Source organism: Grampus griseus (assembly GCF_964374135.1).
Source record: "Grampus griseus genome assembly, chromosome: 7".
NCBI lineage: Eukaryota > Metazoa > Chordata > Mammalia > Artiodactyla > Delphinidae > Grampus > Grampus griseus.
The window spans coordinates 98,562,684-98,581,086 of record NC_139001.1 but is presented as its reverse complement, the minus strand read 5'-3'; the positions used below and the strand labels follow the sequence as shown (position 1 = coordinate 98,581,086).

The 18,403-nt window shown below is 46.0% G+C and overlaps 1 protein-coding gene across 1 annotated transcript in view; it reads left to right on the top strand.

Moving 5' to 3' along the window:
* Window positions 1–3,007: 3,007 nt before the first annotated feature.
* Window positions 3,008–18,403, top strand: part of GPR39 (G protein-coupled receptor 39) — a gene marked incomplete at its 5' end in the record, with an annotated part of 226,192 nt that continues 210,796 nt past the window's right edge. The window contains one exon of the mRNA XM_082658895.1: window positions 3,008–3,863. Within this exon, the coding sequence (XP_082515021.1) occupies window positions 3,008–3,863 (856 nt within the window). The remainder of the gene's footprint in view (window positions 3,864–18,403) is intronic.

Here is an 18,403-nt window from a genome sequence, read left to right as displayed (position 1 = left end):
AACAAGTGAGAGCACGTTAAACACTTTTTAATTGGTCTTAGGAAAAGCAAAGGCGAAATGGAAATTCAACTCTCCTGGACCTTTGTTCAAAATGCATTTTTCCGTCTCTACTGTAAGGAGCGAATTTTAATGAGCTTGATTCTCACCATTTGGCCATGCATTTGTAATCCTTGTTCACACTTTGTGAAAGAAAAAAAATCTGATGAAAGAAATTGGACAATAATGGAAATCTTGTCTGAGCAGAACAAATTGGAATTATCAAATACATTGCAGGATGACTGGCATGCCGCAGCTGAGGAGACGAGAAGCATCAGAACTGGTGACTTAAAAAAAGTCTCTCTCCCCAAAATGCCGCTATCAGCCTGACGCAGTCTTGTCCTGCACAGAGATAGCATTCCAGAGTGGAGAGAGCTTTGGAGTCAGGCAGACCTGGGTTTGAAGCCTGCCCCCAAACTTTAATGGTAGGTCACTTAATTTTCCTTATCCTCAGTTTCTTCATCTGTATAATGGGGTAATAACGTCTACCTTGCAGCCTTGTGAGGACTGAAAGAAATGAATTATGGGAAAGTGCCTGGCACGTAATAGGGGCTCAGAGAATGACCAAGAGGAGCATTTCCAAGGAAGAATCAGTGGCAGGGCTGAGGAAGACGTGTGAGGTTCCTGGCTTGTTTCCTCTTTAGAAGAAAGAAGTGGGCAGGGCCAGGGATGTGTTTGTATGCTGGTGGTGGTGGTGGGGTCTTCCTAGCCCTTCTTCTCAGTCCCTCTGGGACAGCAAATAACCAGTCAGGGCCTTTTGCAGAGGAGTCCACTCAGGATTCTAATCTGTAGTTATGAAAGCTCCAAGAGTCCATGCTTACCCTGTGAGCTTTGTGGGGTAGCTATAAGGCAATTGAGGTCATGTAGCTAAGCACAGTTCACCAATGAGGCAATGAGTTCAGAGTTTCTCCGCCAGCAAGTAGGTCAAATAGCACAAACGGTGGGGGGAAGGGGGGTTGGCCAAGCATACTATTCAGGGCTCTATGGAGTAGTGTCAGAGAGGGAAAAGAGAGATTTCTCGGCCTTATAGCTTGTAATTTAACAGAGAAGGGAGAGAAAAAAATAGCTATAGCCCCCTAGGGTGCTAACTGTAAAGATCCAGTGGCCATACAACCTTTTTTTTTTCCTCTGAGACAGTGTCAAAATCAAACATTCGCTGAGGGCCTCAAACCACATGCCCAGGGTTGGGTTCAGAAAATACAGTCCCCGTTTCTCCACGTGTATTGTTCTGGACTCAGCTGCGGAGCACCTTCTGCGTTCCCAGAATTCCCTCCCTGTTAGGATATACTCAGGGTTTGACGGATCTAGGTTTTCAAGTCCCTCACTCACTTTATTATGGCCTTGGGGAAGCACTTATCCTCTGGACACCTCAGTTTTTTCATCTTTAAAACGATCACATCACAGGGCAGTGGCTGTGATCATTTAAGAATGCTTTTCTGGACAGGCCTGTGCTACGCCCTCAGGATGAACAGATGAAGAGGTTCCATCTTCTTCCTTCAAGGCAGTGGTTCTCCACCTGGGGCAGTTTTGCCCCCTCAGAGGACAGTTGGCAACGTCTGGAGACATTTTGGCTGTCACTATTCAGCGTGGGACATGAAGATGCTAAATATTCTACAATGCATAGGACAGCCCCCTGCCTCCCCCGGCAGAGTTCCTTCTGATTTTAGTATTAGAAGATGAAGACGGGCCCACTAGAGGTTTTCCTCTTCTGAGAAGAGCGAAAATGTCATGATCCTTATCGCCATGTTTACTCCCTCCTACTGCCCTTGATGTCCTGGTCGCAGCTCCCTGGGAGGACGCGCTTCCCACCAGGGGCATCCTGGCGGATGGTGCCACTCTCATCCATATACATGTCCCCAATTAAGGACTTCCCGCCGCTGCCGCTGCCGCTGCCGCCAGGAAAGGGGCCTGAGCTGTGGAGTGAAACTGAAAGGAGGGAGCCGCGCTCCTCGGGTCCTTCGGCAAGAAGGTGAGGCAGGCCCTGCGCAGAACGCCCGGGAAGCTTTGGGGAAATGCAGGGCTTCTCTGGGGACCTAGTAGCCTGCTTGGGGGCGACTTCCTGGAGCAGCGGCTCCAGCCAGCGCACAGCCTAACCGTCCAGTGCCAACACCCCAGGGCCCGACGGCAGGGCACCAAGGAGGCGAAAGCTTGCCGGCTGCGCCAGGGCGGCCCCGCCAACTGGCCAGCGACCGAGGCGGGCGCCCGGGTCCAGCCGTCCCCCGTCCCCCAAACTGGCCGTGGTGGCCCAAACCTTCGAAGGGACCCCAGGGCAGGAGGGGGCGGTTTGGTCTTTCCGCGCCTAAGCCCGGGAGCGCACTGCAGCTGCCCCCCGGCTGTGCCCCACGCGGTGGGATGCGCGTGGGACCGGACGGCGACGCTGACTCGGCGGTGGCCGCGTGGGCGGCGGGGAAGATGGGGCCACCCGTCGCCCCGTGCTCCGGGGCCAAGATCTGGTGTCTGGACCATGTCTGTGAGCTGAGCACGCCCCCGCTGGGCTGGGTCTGCGGCCGGGAGCACAGGCGGCGGCGGTTAATGATTAATCGCTGACCACCCCGCCTCCAGCCGTTCGGGAGAGGGTGCTCCAGGTGGGTGGGTTTGGCGCGCCAGGGCCAGGCAGCCGGGAGCGGAGCGCCGGGGACAGAGAAGGGAAGGGCCTGCGCGCTGGGGGCTGCGGGCTCACTGGCTGCAGCGAGATTGGAACCTCCTTCCTCCGCGCTCTCCCCGCCTCGCCCAGATACACACCCCCACCTCCCAAACCCCACCCTCGGACGCCTCCAGCCTCGGCTAGGTTGGGCTGCTCCGGGAAGTTTCCGTGAAAGCACCCGAAAGCCTGTTACCTTGCCCAGGTGAGCTCGAAAAAGCCCTGCACCCACGCTAGTGAGTTGCGGCCGAGAACTTCGGGCCGCGCGGGTAGGAAGAAAGGGAGTTCAGAAGGTCTTTGGACGCCGCGGCCTGGCTGGCTGCCTTCCTCATGGCTTCGCCCAGCCGTCCTGGCAGTGACTGTTCCCAGGTCATCGACCACAGCCACGTTCCCGGGTTCGAGGTGGCCTCCTGGATCAAAATCACCCTCATTCTGGTGTACCTGGCCATCTTCGTGGTGGGCGTCCTGGGGAATAGCGTCACCATTCGGGTCACCCAGGTGCTGCAGAAGAAGGGCTACCTGCAGAAGGAGGTGACGGATCACATGGTGAGCCTGGCTTGCTCCGACATCCTGGTCTTCGTCATCGGCATGCCCGTGGAGTTCTACAGCATCATCTGGAATCCCCTGACCACGCCCAGCTACACCGTGCCCTGCAAGCTTCACACGTTCCTCTTCGAGGCCTGCAGCTACGCGACGCTGCTGCACGTCCTGACGCTCAGCTTCGAGCGCTACATCGCCATCTGCCACCCCTTCCGGTATAAGGCCATGTCGGGGCCCTGCCAGGTGAAGCTGCTCATCGGCTTCGTCTGGGTCACCTCCGCCCTGGTGGCGTTGCCTTTGCTTTTCGCCATGGGAGTCGAGTACCCCTTGGCGAGCGCGCCCAGTCACCGCGGTCTCACGTGCAACCGCTCCCGTACCCGCCACCACGAGCAACCGGCGATTTCCAACATGTCCATCTGTACCAACCTCTCCAGCCGCTGGACCGTGTTCCAGGCCAGCATCTTCGGTGCCTTCGTCATCTACCTCGTGGTCCTGGCTTCCGTGGCCTTCATGTGCTGGAGCATGATGCAGGCGCTCACGAGGAGTAAGCAGGGCACGCTGGCCGCCCAGGGGCAGCAGCTGCAGGTGAGGAAGTCGGAGAGCGAGGAGAACAGGAGCGCCCGGAGGCAGACCATCATCTTCCTGAGTGAGTCCTGGGTGGAGGGCCTCCTGGGAGCCGCCCTCACCCCCCCACCCCGTACCCCCCGTCACCGCCCGCGGTCCTCTAAACCCAAGCCTTGCCTTAAGAGCGTGAACCTCAGTTCGTTGAGGCTGAAGAGGCATGGTTCTGAGCCTCTGCATGTTTCTTCTCTCTGCTTTGGGGACTTGGGTTATGGTCAAAAGAGTATTAGCCCAGCAGTCAGAAGGGCTGGGTATGTTCCGCAGTGGCAGCTGCGCGATGGCTGGCCAAGTCACAAAATAGCTTGGGTAAAATGGAAGATAACACTGAGAAATCTGAGGGTCCGGTTAGGTAATATGAGACAGGTGAAAGTCCTTTGAGAAGGACCCAGTTCTGTGAAGATGGAAGGCAGCATCCTTATCTAGCCCATCTTTATCCTGGAGAACCTTTCTCAGGCAATTAGATTGTGTTCCCATTTTTCTCCTCCTTTGTAGAAACGAGGCTGTCGGGAACACACACAGGCTGGGACTCTGTTCCCCCAAAGTGATTTCCTACCCAAGTCTTAAGAAACTGGAGCTCTCAGACACACACTCCCCAAGGTAGTGCTGGCGTGTTTGCCCTGGTGGATCTGTTTCTTAACACAGAAACATGGCTGGACCGGCTGGCTTGTTTGTCTGATTCAGAAAATCTGGCTTCACAGATTTCCCGAGACTTGATTGATCATCCCAAATACCAATTCCCTTTCAGAGAACTCGCTTCGTTTTCCAAACTTTTCTTGTGATGCAAATATTTAAAGTCAGATCCTCCTGTGTGCCAGGAAGGAAGGGGCCCATGATTAGTAGCCCCCCAAGGCCTCAGAAGAGGGGCCTGGTGGGCTTTCATGGAGACACACAAAATGGACTGGGGCAAAGAGTTTTTAAAAATGTCTTTTAGCGGAAAAAAGAAAAAGATATCCTTGTGGGTGTGTGTGAGTCAAGGGGGAGCTGTTAGGACAATGTTTCCCCTTTTCCCCAGCTCCCTTTCCAGTGTGGCATCAGAGAAGGAATAAATCATGGTGCTGTTTGTTTTGGTGTGGGAGACCTGAGAAACAGGTTCTAGGGCAAGGAGTTAGGAAAGAAAATTGGAAGGCACTTGAAGAGAAATGGAAAGAACTGGGTATTGTCCCAGCCATGCCCCTGGCTTCTGGTGTGTCCGTACAACTGACCTGACTTTACTCTGGGTCTGTGCGAAATGACAGGAGGGAGTTTGTGGTTTGGGGATGCCGACTCTGCATCAGGTGCTGTGCTCTTGGCTTATATTTCCATTTCCTAGAGGAGCAGTTTCAGGCTTAGAGAAGACCTAGTTCAAATGCACTCAAGTGCAGCTCCCGGATTCTAAGCTTGGTTCTCAGCGTGTTACCGAGTCCAAGTTCACACTGCTGGCCGCACAGCAGGACAGTAAATTGAGAGATGACATGTTGGGGCCAGGAATAATGACTTTATTCAGAAAGCCAGCAGAGCGAGAAGATGGTGAGCTAGTGTCCCAAAGAACCATCTTACCCGAGTTAGAGTTCAAACTTCTTTTATATTTAAGGGGGAGGGGGTGTGGCTGCTTGTTGCAAACTTCTTGGTGCCGGAATCCTTTGTTCTTGCAGCTGTACATGTAGGTCAGGTCAGGAGGTTCCTGTAAACCTCCAACAAGACAGATGTTATTCTCTGTTCTGCAACTTTTTATCTCTATATGAATGGAAACATGTTATATCTTGAAAGGTCAGAGCCTTGAGAGTGGGCCATCCTGTATATTTCAGGCTGTAGGCAGCATTCTTGTGGCAAAAACCAATAGAATACAAAGGTTAAAGTAAAAGAAACAGATCCAAGATGGAGTCAGATTTGTTCTTTGCCATTACAAGGGCAGGGAAATGAGTGGCTGCCTGTGGCTTTTTCACAGGCTCATGGGGAAAGGAAAATGAAATAAAGCAGAACTTTGATAAGGTGTTGCAGCCTTTCTGGAAATTGGAGTAAGGCGTCTGTAGCAGGTGACATTGTCTAGGGACTTAGGAAGGGCACCCAACCCAACTCAATCTCTCTCACCCATTGGCTTCTACCCAGAATATTCCAGGAAGAAACGGACATTGGATTTGCTCTATTGAAAGACTAGTTCTTCTTTCTGCCATATACCCTTAGGCATATTTTAAACTTTTAGCAGTAATTTAATACTTTAGTATGAATGACTTTACTTTTTTAATCTCCCACCCTAATTTAGGAATTAAGACTGCATTTGACCAAGGAAAAAAATAATTGATTCATCTTTGTTCTCTATTGTACCAATCTCTTTTTATTTAAAAAATTTAAATTTCTCTGAATAGATGTCTCTTCTCCTAGCGGGTATTGTTCCAAGTTGAAGTCCGTCTCCATGTTGGAGTTGTGTCTCCATTCAGACATAAAATCAGAATGTCACAGACTTTTGTGTAGAGACAAATAGGAACTTGGAGATCATCTCATCCAATTAGTAATCACCTGGAATGAGTCTGTTCTCTCAGCAGCCCTCGTTCTTTCCTTCTTCTCTCCGGCTTCCTTGTAACAACTGTGTATTAATCACCCACTGTGTTCCCAGCATAGATTGTTGAATGGCAATCAGGTGCTCAATGTGTGATAATGTCTTGGGGGAATTTAGCATTATTTAGCCCATTTCCTCTGCAGTAGGTTTCCAAAGCAGTTCTTGCAACTGTTCCCACTCCCAGTGAATTTCAAAGAGCTTTTAAAAATAGGAGCCTCACTAATTAACAAGTTAGGAAATAAACTAATGGAGTGAAGAGGAAGAAATCATGCCCTGCATCCATCAGATTGATGCGATGCAATTATTTTGTGTTTCATAAAACTTATGCTTTGGGGCATTTTTAACCCAGAATAAATGAATATGTAAATTGTTTACAAATTGCTGCATTTAACATAGTGATTTAGCTGTCTTTTTAGCACTTGCGTTAACAGATGTATCAAATTAAAACAAATATTTGCTCATTTCAAACATATTTTGCATTTAATGTGAAATGTAAATGACAACACAGCACAAGATGTCTTTGGAGCTCTGGAGGCAATAAAAAAAACAATTAAGGAATTTTCCCCCTCATTGTTAAAAATACTAACTTCTGCATAACAGAAGGGAAATTCATAAATCTACCCAAGATGAGGAAGTCTATGTAGAACATATTAATTTTCCTTTCTGCATCTTTTGCTATTGTGCCTCACAATAGCTGAGGCGCTGGGCTGGTGAATAATGAAAACAAATTGGGAACTCTGGGAGGGAAAGAGATGCGGGGACACCTCCTAGCTCTCAAGCAATTTGCAGGAGAAAGCAATAATAATGTGAAAGTACACATTTCTGGACACATGAGTGTCCCTTCTTGCCTCTTGTCAGCTCAGTGAGAAATCAGTACTAGACTTATTTCTTTTTGCACGGTCACGGCTAATATGACTTGTCCCATGCCAGAACAGAGGTTGCCTGGTCTGGATTCCTGTCTCTTCTGGAGGCAAGGAACTGGTGCATTTGTCTCTTTATACCTTAGATGTTGAGAATATGCAAAATGAGCCTTCCTTTCAAGAGGGTTTCCCAGACCTTCCATGTTTTTTTTTTTTTTTTTCTCTTCCCAGACCTTCCATCTTATATTTCTGAACTCTCACTTGGAGTTATTTTCAATGCGTGGGGCACCCAGGTCCACAGACACTCGTGCCTGTGTCTTTTGCACATGTGTCAGATGTCCCCCACTCAAAGTGGAACAAGTGTAGTTTAAACAAAGAGTTGTAATTTGTAACTTTCAAGAGTGTAAAGTGATTGGGGCTAGGTTACAGCTACCTCCTAAGGACCTGTAGGGTAGTGATGGGCTTTCAACCATAGAAAATTTTATTACAGATAATTGTGAAATTACGAAATTAAAGAAACATCATAGAGGCTTAGGACTCTATAATAGGTACACTTTTTTTTTGCATTCTGATTTGCTCTCTTGAGTCAGAGGGAAAGGGGAGGAGCCACAGAGAGTGATGGGAATTGCACATCAACTTGGGTTGATCTTGGAGAATATCTTGAATATGGACTTAGTCCCAAGTGTATTTGGATGGAAAAAAAATGGAGAGCTGCTGCTGAACTGAACTACTCTAAAAAGAAGGTTGACGCATATTTGGATATTTGTGGGGTGGGCCAGAGAGAAGCAAGGAGGAGATCAGAATCATATCCTCTGGGTCTTAAGACCTCAGATGTGAGGTCAAAGTCAGGTGTTCACCGGAGAGACAGAGAAAGGAAGCTGAGATGTTGACAGTGGCTCCTCTTCACAATCAGTACCTGAAACAAACTCTTCAAATTAGTTTCTTAAAGTGGAGTCCAAAATTTCCCATGCAAAGAGGTTTTATTGGGATGTCATTGTGAAAAACAAAAGTGAAAATTATGAAAAGAAATTTGTCTTATATTTTATCAAACATAGTTTCTAATCATATGTGAATTCTTATAATAATTCTTTTCAGAATGAAACAAGTGCTTCACTTGTAATTTTTCTGACAAAATAGTTGTGATAGCCATTGTGTTTGATTTTCTAGAACAGCAAGATTATAAAGAAAGCTTACTCCCAAGAGCTTCTCTTAATTCATTGCTATTTAATTCATCCTCATTGAAGTACCTGTCCTAGCATCATCCTTGTCAATTTCCCATTGTTTCAGGATTAACTGGTTTAATTCGGCCAGACCTTCCTTTGTCAGTGGCTTGTCATTTGATTCCTGTGTTTCTCTAGCTTCCCTTTCATTGACTTCAGGAAATTCTGCACCCCTCACACAGGCCATATGCAGAAATATAATTAATTGAAAAGTCAATCTCTATACCCTTGTGTATATCAACTGATTACATGAAAATGAATGCCTTAAAATGCTCTGAAGAGCCCAGAGAATTTTTAAATAATTGTTTTCCTGACTAGTTTAAATTCTGACGTTACTATCATGTTTGTGTCATTAATTTTCTTAGTAAAGGCTATTTCTGTGGTGTAGAGGGCTAAGCCAACTCAGTCTCTAAAGGAAGTATCACCAGAATTAAATTACTGACATTTTTAGAGTGAGAGATTATTTTGCCTCACACATTTGGCTACTTCAGGACAAAAGTTTTGCCTCGAGTCTTCGGCTTGCTGCCTCTGTTCTCCTCCCCCCTTTACTGGGGTGGATGGGACTATACTAAATGGTGTTTCATGTTTATTTTTCTACTTGTGATATCTGTCATAAATTGCAAGTGTCCTGTGATCACCCTCTCAGACACATATAATAATGTTGCTTTATTTGTATAATCAGGCTGCCTCAAAGATTGCACTTCTCTGTTGGAGAGATGCATCGTTCCCGTGGAAGGGAATATGGGAATGCCAGTTCCCATTCATTAGCAAGCCTGTTCGTCTGTCTTAGTTGCATGCCTCATGGGGGCTGCCAAAGTGTAATAAGACAGCAGAAGCCTTCGTCGAGCAATGCGTTCAGCGTATTAATGCTAAAACCACTCAGAATAAAAGCCATTTGCGTGTAGAGACAGCACAGTGGAAGCATATTGAATTGGGTGTCAAGGAGCCCTGTCCTGCCCCACTAGACGAGGTCCTCTGACCCACCACTTGGATCACACTGTCATCTCTCTCCGCCGTTTCCTTCCGCCCAGCTCCCCTGCTGGTCTGCAGCCCTGCAACAACCCACCTGACTCTCCACCTCTACTCCTTGGCTGCGTGCTGAGCACTGAAGAAAAGACTGGTTACCATTGCTGCTGTCAGTTCTTGTAAATAGATGTGTTCAGCCTTACCTGGGCCCTGCTCTCTGATAGCACCTTCCTTTGTAGGGACTGTCAAAAGAGCTTGAGCTCCTGGAGCCCCTTTTCTACTTTGAGGGACCTTGATTGGACGTGGCATCACTGGAGGAATGTCTGCATCTCCCCTCACCTAGGCTGTTTGTGCTGCAGCTGCTGGGATCCCATTGATGCCCCCATTCTCAGGCCCATCAAGTTCAATTCTGTTAATGGCTTCCCATGGCTCTTAGGTCAAGGATCAAAATCCTTAACATAAGGACCTCGTGGTCGGCTGCCCCTCCAACTGCATTGGGTGCAGTTCTCCCACTGTGTTAGTCTGCCGGAGCTGCCATGACAAAATACCACAGATAGTGGGGCTTAAACAGCAGTCGTTTATTTTCTCACAGTTCTGGAAGCTAGAAATCTGAGATCCGGGAGATGCCAGGGATGGTTTCTGGTGAGACTTCTTTGGTTTGCAAATAGCAGCCTTCTTAGTGAGTCCTCACATGGCCCTTGCTCTGTGTGCACAGAGAGGGAGATCTCTTTTTTTTTTTTTAATAAATTTATTTATTTTTATTTTTGGCTGCGTTGGGTCTTTGTTGTCGTACGCAGGCTTTCTCTAGTAGCGCTGAGCGGGGGCTACTCTTTGTTGTGGTGTGCGGGCTTCTCATTGTGGTGGCTTCTCTTGTTGCAGAGCATGGGCTCTAGGCGCACAGGCTTCAGTAGTTGTGGCACGTGGGCTCAGTAGTTGTGGCTCGTGGGGTCTAGAGCACAGGCTCAGTAGTTGTGGCGCACGGGCTAAGTTGCTCCACGGCATGGGGGATCCTCCCAGACCAGGGCTCGAACCCGTGTCTCTTGCGTTGGCAGGCGGATTCTTAACCACTGCACCACCAGGGAGATCTCTTTATCTCTTCTTTTTGTTATAAGGAAGCCAGTCCAATGAGCTTAGAGCCCTGCCCTTCTGACCTCATTTAACCTCAGTCACCTCCCAAAAGGTCCTGTCTCCAGATACTGTCACATCGGGGGTTAGGGCTTCACCATATGAATTTGGGGAGCACAGTTCAATCTATAACATTCCTTAATTTCTCTGCCCCATTACCCCCTTTAAATCCTTCAGTAGACCATGGCCAGGCTCTCTCTTACCACCTGGTCTTGGCATGTGTTGTTTTCTCTGCCTGAAATGCTTTTCTGCCTCACTCCGTGCTCTACCTGACCCCACCGGCACCTTCACCAAGCGAGCACCTTCAGATCTCCCCTGGGAAGCATGGCCCATCCTCCCTGACTTAATTTAACCTCCCTTGAAACAAGACTCACAGTTATAATAATTTTATATTTAATGGTGAAATCATTTGATTCATGTCTGCCTTCCTTCTGATTCCTTGAGGGCAGGAGCTATTCTTAATCTCACTCCCCACCGTTCTTCATCCTAGCATAGGTGCTGGCACACAGCAGATGTTCAATGAAGTTTTGTTGATTGAATAAATACCTGAACACGCCTGAGCTTGGGATTGGGGAATGATGTTCTGTTTTCCCTTGGGTGTGCATTCCTCTAGAAACTTATCATTCCTCAGAATTTTTCTGATTAGTTCAAACCTAAAGATGCTCTCTTGAAAGGGATCTGATTCTTCCAGGCCTCTGAAAAGTCAAGCCATCGTGGAGGGCATTTGAGATTTTATCTCCCCTGAGCCAGGGAACAGTCTGTGTTAATCAGCCCCTGAATATCAACTTTCACTGTATGTACCTGCCAGAAGTAACCCTGAAATGAAAGTGATTAAGGTGGTGGTGAACAGTGCTTGTTAAACTCTGTTTAACCGGATGATAATGGAATGAGAACTCGAAAAATTATTTCTTAGCAGGCCCTTTCACCACTTGTTGACAAGGGTGTCCTCAGGGTGATGGAAAGAGGATGCAGTGGGGGCAGTGTTTTGAAAACTGATTCAACTGATATGTTTTCATTTCCCCCTTAACTTGCACTCGCTTGCAGCCCTCTGCCTCAAGTCTTAACCAGAAGGCTTGTCACCCTACGGAAGCAAAAAGGAACGTACTGCCTTGTCTAAGGGTAGCGGCCATGGCTCACGGGCCCAGCCGCTCCGCGGCATGTGGGATCTTCCTGGACCGGGGCACGAACCCGTGTCCCCTGCATCGGCAGGCGGACTCTTAACCAGTGCGCCACCAGGGAAGCCCTTCTTTTTTTTTTTTTTATAAAGGAATTGCTTTATTTATTTTATTTTTGGCTGCATCGGATCTTAGTTGCGGGCCCTTCGTTGCAGCGCGTGGGCTCTGTGTTTGAGGCATGTGAGCTCAGTAGTTGTGGCACACGGGGCTTAGTTGCCCCACCGCATGTGGGATCCTAGTTCCCTGACCAGGGATCGAAACCCTGTCCCCTGCATTGGAAGATGCATTCCCAACCACTGGACCACCAGGGAAGGCCCTCTCCCAGCTATTCTTGGGGCTTCCTGAGATCAGGCACCATGCACACTCATAGTTCTTCCAACTACCCTACGGGGCTGGGGACGCAGTGGCTGTGAACTGCTTACTTGGTGCTGGGATTGAAATTCCCTGACAGTGGTGCTGCGCTTGGGTAGGAAGGAGACCACACAAACTGTGATCCTCAGGAAATCCCTTCACCTCTCCCTGCCTTTCCTCCCCTTCCCTGTGGTAGGCAGAAATCTGAGATGGCTCCTGGACTTCTGAGCCCTGGTGTACATACATCTGCTCCCACTTGTTCAATCAAACACTAATCAAGGTCTTGCCCTGAAGGGATTTTGCAGAAGTAATTAAGTTCCCGAATCAGTTGACCTTAAAATAGGGAGGTTTTCTGCATGGGCTGAATCATGTCACAAGACCTTTTAAATCTGGGTCTAGAAGTCAGAGACAGGAGACCTCAGAGATTCAAATCACAAGAGGGGTGGGAGGTAAAAGACATTCTCCATTGCTGGCTTTGGAGATCTGGAGGGGTCACTGGCGGGTAATGTAGGTGGTCCCTAGGAGCTGAGTGCTGGGAAAGAAGTGGGTATCTGAATGAGCTGAGAGGTGGATTTCCCCCCAGAACCTTCAGAAAAGAATTCAGCCTGGCTGATACCATGAGTCCCTGAGCAGAGATCTCAGCCATGCCGGGTCTGGAGTTCTGATCTACAGACATGTGAGCTAATAAATAGATGTTGTTATGTAACAGTAGAAAACGGATACATTCCCTGAACGCTGATAAGGGGCTCCAAGGTAGACACATGTCCTGCCTTAGATATATCTTCCAAACCTAATCTCTAGAAGCTTCTCTGTGAAACGTCCCGCCTTCTAAGACCTGTACCCATGGCCCAGCCGTTCCTGGATTCACCCGCCATTTACTGGACACCTGCTAAGGCTCAGTGATTAGGAAATTTACCACGATCCAGGGCACCATGGGAGTTTCTCTGGACTTTTAGACTCTTATTTGGGGAATTCAAAATTTGCAGGTTTGAGTCCCATCATCTGGAATTTTGAACCCATGGATACCTTGGTTGTCAAAAGAGGAGGACTGTGGTAGATTCATCTTTTAATTATCTTGCTTTGGGTAGCTCTTTTTCCTCAGAGCCTGGCACTTAGAAAGTGCTGAACGAAAGTTGGGTGAATCAGTGAATGTCTGGGCAGCTTTGCTACTTTCCAGAGCCTTCGCACTGGAGCAGAGCGCTTACATTCTTCATCGTTTAGCTTCAAGTGGAAAAAGCGGGGGTGGACAGTGGGAGCCAACCCCAGTGCTGAAAGCAAATCTGAGTACGAGAAATGTCTCAGGCTAACAAACTTTACCATTTTCTGATGTTTAGGGTTTCTGCCAACTGAGAAACTTGCCAACATTTCCTGTTTGCACTTAACTGTGTGTAAGAGCCATTCTGGCCGGCAGGAGCCTGCCAGACATCTCATCAGGCTGCTTTACACATCTCAAGAGTGGCTGGGTAGCTGGACAGCAGTGGTGGTACCAGGATCTGACAGACGGGCATCAGGAGGCGGCAGCATCATACTGGAAACCAAAGGCATGCATACGTGGGAGTCAGGCCCAGTTGGGGGATAAGGTTCCTTGGATTTGTAGAGAAAAGCCGTCTTCTTTCTCTAGTGAAGGGGAAAAAAATCCAGCTTACCTTAGAAATAAAACACTACACACAGGGTATTGGGGTAGAAGCAAACTCATTTGGTCTCTGGCTTTACATATTATTACTCTTTGGAAGACTTGATCTACTCAGCAGAAACAAAGCTTTCTGGGAAATTTATGGGTCGACTTTCTATGTGCCACAGTTCTGAAGGATGAAATATCATGTTGAACTGACAGCTGCATGTTTTGTATATTTAGAGGACAGCTGATGTGTTGTCACTGTTTTTCAAGTTTGTCTCGACAGGGGAGGCAAGGGAAGTTTGCTTTCCAGAGGGTGAAGAAAACTTGTGTAGAAGTAGCCTGTTCTCCTTCTTGGACCTGGAGTTTTTCTCGTTACTGAATCTCTTGAAGGCCCCTTCCTCCAGGAAGCCTTCCTGGACCGGCTTCACCCTGCTCTAAATTCTCCTCACTTTAGCGCTTTACGAAATCCTAAAATGTGTATGGTGTCATTTAGACTTTAGAGATCAGGATGCTCATTCTCCCCTTCGAGGAGCTTAATATTTCTCTAGTTGGGGCATCAAAGTATAGAGGTGGAGCCTTGTAGAAGGAAGCCTAAAAATACCCTTGATGAAGAGTGGCGGGTAATGGCGGCTTATAAAGTAAACTGGTTCTGGGCACCAGCATTTTTTTTTTTTTGTGTGTGTGTGGTATGCGGGCCTCTCACTGTTGTGGCCTCTCCCGTTGCGGAGCACAGGCTCCAGACGCGCAGGCTCAGTGGCCATGGCTCACGGGCCCAGCCACTCCGCAGCATATGGGATCTTCCCGGACCGGGGCACGAACCCGTGTACCCTGCATTGGCAGGCGGACTCTCAACCACTGCGTCACCAGGGAAACTCTGCTCTCTTTTTTTTCTTCCAGTTTTATTGAGATACAATTGACATACAGTATTGTGTAAGTTTAAGGTGTACAGCATAATGATTTGACTTCCATACATCATGAAATGTTAAATAAGTTTAGAGAGCATCCATCGTCTTCTGTAGATACAACATTAAAGAAATAGAAAAAAATGTTTGCCTTTACAATGAGAACTCTTAGGATTTATTCTCTTAGCAACTTTCATATATAAGGTACAGCTGTGTTCATTATATTTATCATGTTGCACATTACATCCCTATTAGTTATTTATCTTATAAATGGAGGTTTGTACCTTTTAACTACCTGCATCCAATTTCTCCCTACCCTTTCCCCCTGCCACGAATCTGATGTCTTTCTCTATGAGTTTGTTTATTTTGCCACAATAATGGATTGACAACACTGTGTTCGTTCCTGGTACACAGCGTAGTGATTCACTATTTCTACACATTTCCAAAAGATAACCGTGAGTCTAGTTACCATCTGTCACTATACCAGGGTATTACAAAATAATTGATTATGTTCCTCCAACTGTACGTTTCATACCTGTGACTCATTTATTTTGCATCTGGAAGTTGGTACCTCTTAATCTCCCTCATACATTTCTCTCTACCCTCTCTGGCAACTACCTGTTGGTTTTCTGTATGGATGACTCTGTTTCTGTTTTGTTATACTTGTTCATTTGTTTTGTTTTTTAGAGTCCACATACAAGTGAAATCATAAGGTATTTGTCTTTCTCTGTCTGACTTATTTCACTTAGCATACTTCCCTCTGTGTCTATCCATGTTGTCGTAAATGGCAAGATTTCATTCTTTTTTATGACTAATATCCCATTATATATATATATGTGTGTGTGTTTGTATATATATATATATATATGCATATCTTCTTTATCCATTCATCTGTTGATGGGCATTTAGGTTGCTTTCATATCTTGGCTATTGTAAATAATGTTGAAATGAACATGGGGGTGTGTATAACTTTTTGAACAAGTGTTTTTGTTTTCTTTGGATACTAAGGAGTGGAATTGCTGGATGGTATGATAGTACTGTTTTTAATATTTTGAGGAATATTCATACTATTTTCCATAATAACTTCACCAGCAGTGCATGAGGGTTCACTTTTCGCTACATCCTCATCACCCCACGTTATTTGTTGTCTTTTTGATAATAGCCATTTTGAAAGATGTCAGGTGATATCTCCTTGTTTTTTTTAAAATTAATTTATTTATTTTTAGTTTTGGCTGCGTTGGGTTTTTTTGTTGCTGCACGTGGGCTTTTATCTAGTTGTGGCGAGTGGGGGCTACTCTTTGTTGTGGTACGCAGGCTTCTCATTGCAGTGGCTTCTCTTGTAGCAGAGCATGGGCTCTAGGCGTGCGGGCTCAGTAGTTGTGGCTCGTGGGCTCCAGAGCACAAGCTCAGTAGTTGTGATGCACAGGCTTAGAAGATCTGCGGCATGTGGGATCTTCCTGGACCAGGGCTCGAACCCATGTCCCCTGCATTGGCAGGCGGATTCTTAACCGCTGCACCACCAGGGAAGTCCTGTGGTGTTTTTTTTTTTTTTTTTGTTGTTTTTTACTAGTTGGAAGCTTTTAATTTTGCTTATTTTAAGCAACTTATAAGAAAAGTCTTGGGTACGTGGATTTTTTTTTCCACATCTTTATTGGAGTATAAATGCTTTATAATGTTGTGTTAGTTTCTACTGTACAACAAAGTGAATCAGCTACAGGTATACGTATATCCCCATATCCCCTCCCTCTTGAGCCTCCCTCCCACCCTCCCTATCCCATCCCTTTAGGTCGTCACAAAGCACCAAGCTGATCTCCCTGTGCTATTCAGCAGCCTCCCGCTAGCCATCCATTTTACATTTGGTAGTGTATATATATAGATGCTACTCTCTTACTTCATCCCAGCTTCCCCTTCCCCCGCCGTGCCCTCGAGTCCATTCTCCACATCTGCGTCTTTATTCTTGCCCTGCCACTAGGTTCATCAGTACTGCTCTTTAAAATTCCATATATATGCGTTAGCATATGGTATTTGTTTTTCTCTTTCTGACTGACTTCACTCTGTATGACAGATTCTAGGTCCATCCACCTCACTACAAATAACTCAATTTCATTCCCTTTTATGGCTGAGTAATATTCCATTGTATACATGTGCCACGTTTTCTTTATCCATTCATCTGTTGATGGACATTTAGGTTGCTTCCACATACTGGCTATTGTAAATAGTCCTGCCATGAACATTGTGGTACATGTATCTTTTTGAATTATGCTTTTCTCAGGGTATATGCCCAGTAGAGGGATTGCTGGGTCATACGGTAGTTCTGTTTTTTGTTTTTTTAAGCAACCTCCATACTGTTCTCCATAGTGGCTGTATCAATTTACATTCCCACCAACAGTGCAGAAGGGTTCCCTTTTCTCCACACCCTCTCCAGCATTTATTGTTTGTAGATTTTTTGATAATGGCCATTCTGACGGTGTGAGGTGTTACCTCATTGTAGTTTTGATTCGCATTTCTCTAATGATTAGTGATGTTGAGCATCTTTTCATGTATTTCTTGGCCATCTGTATGTCTTCTTTGGAGAAATGTCTATTTGGGTCTTCTGCCCATTTTGGAATTGGCTTGTTTGTTTTTGTGATATTGAGCTGCATGAGCTGCTTGTATGTTTTGGAGATTAATCCTTTGTCAGTTGCTTCATTTGCAAATATTTTCTCCCATTCTGAGGGTTGTCTTTTAGTCTTGTTTATGGTTTCCTTTGCTGTGCAAAAGCTTTGAAGTTTCATTAAGTCCCATTTGTTTATTTTTGTTTTTATTTCCATTTCTCTAGGAGGTCGGTCAAAAAGGATCTTGCTGTGATTTATGTCATAGAGCGTCCTGCCTATGTTTTCGTCTAAGAGTTTTACAGTGTCTGGTCTTACATTTAGGTCTTTAATCCATCTTGAGTTTATTTTTGTGTATGGTGTTAGGGAGTGTTCTAATTTCATTCTTGTACATGTAGCTGTCCATTTTTCCCAGCACCACTTATTGAAGAGGCGGTCTTTTCTCCACTGTATATTCTTGCCTCCTTTGTCAAAGATGAGGTGACCATATGTGTGTGGGTTTATCTCTGGGCTTTCTGTCCTGTTCCATTGATCTATATTTTTGTTTTTGTACCAGTACCATATTGTCTTGATTACTCTAGCTTTATAGTATAGTCTGTAGTATAGTCTGAAGTCAGGGAGCCTGATTCCTCCAGCTCCGTTTTTCTTTCTTAAGATTGCTTTGGTTATTCGGGGTCTTTTGTGTGTCCATACAAATTGTAAAATTTCTTGTGCTAATTCTGTGAGAAATGCCATTGGTAATTTGATAGGGATTGCATTGAACCTGTAGATTGCTTTGGGTACTATAGTCATTTTCACAATATTGATTCTTCCAATTCAGGAAGCATGGTATATCTCTCCATCTGTTTATGTTATCTTTAATTTCTTTCATCAGTGTTTTATATTTTTCTGAGTACAGCTCTTTTGCCTCCTTAGGTAGGTTTATTCCTAGGTATTTTATTCTTTTTGTTGTGATAGTAAATGGGATTGTTTCCTTAATTTCTCTTTCTGATCTTTCATTATTAATGTATAGGAATGCAAGAGATTTCTGTGCATTAATTTTGTATCCTGCAAACTTACCAAACTCATTGATTAGTTCTACTAGTTTTCTGGTGGCATCTTTAGGATTTTCTATTTATAGTGTCATGTCATCTGCAAACAGTGACAGTTTTACTTCTTCCTTTCCAATTTGTATTCATTTAATTTATTTTTCTTCTCTGATTGCCTTGGCTAGGACTTCCAAAA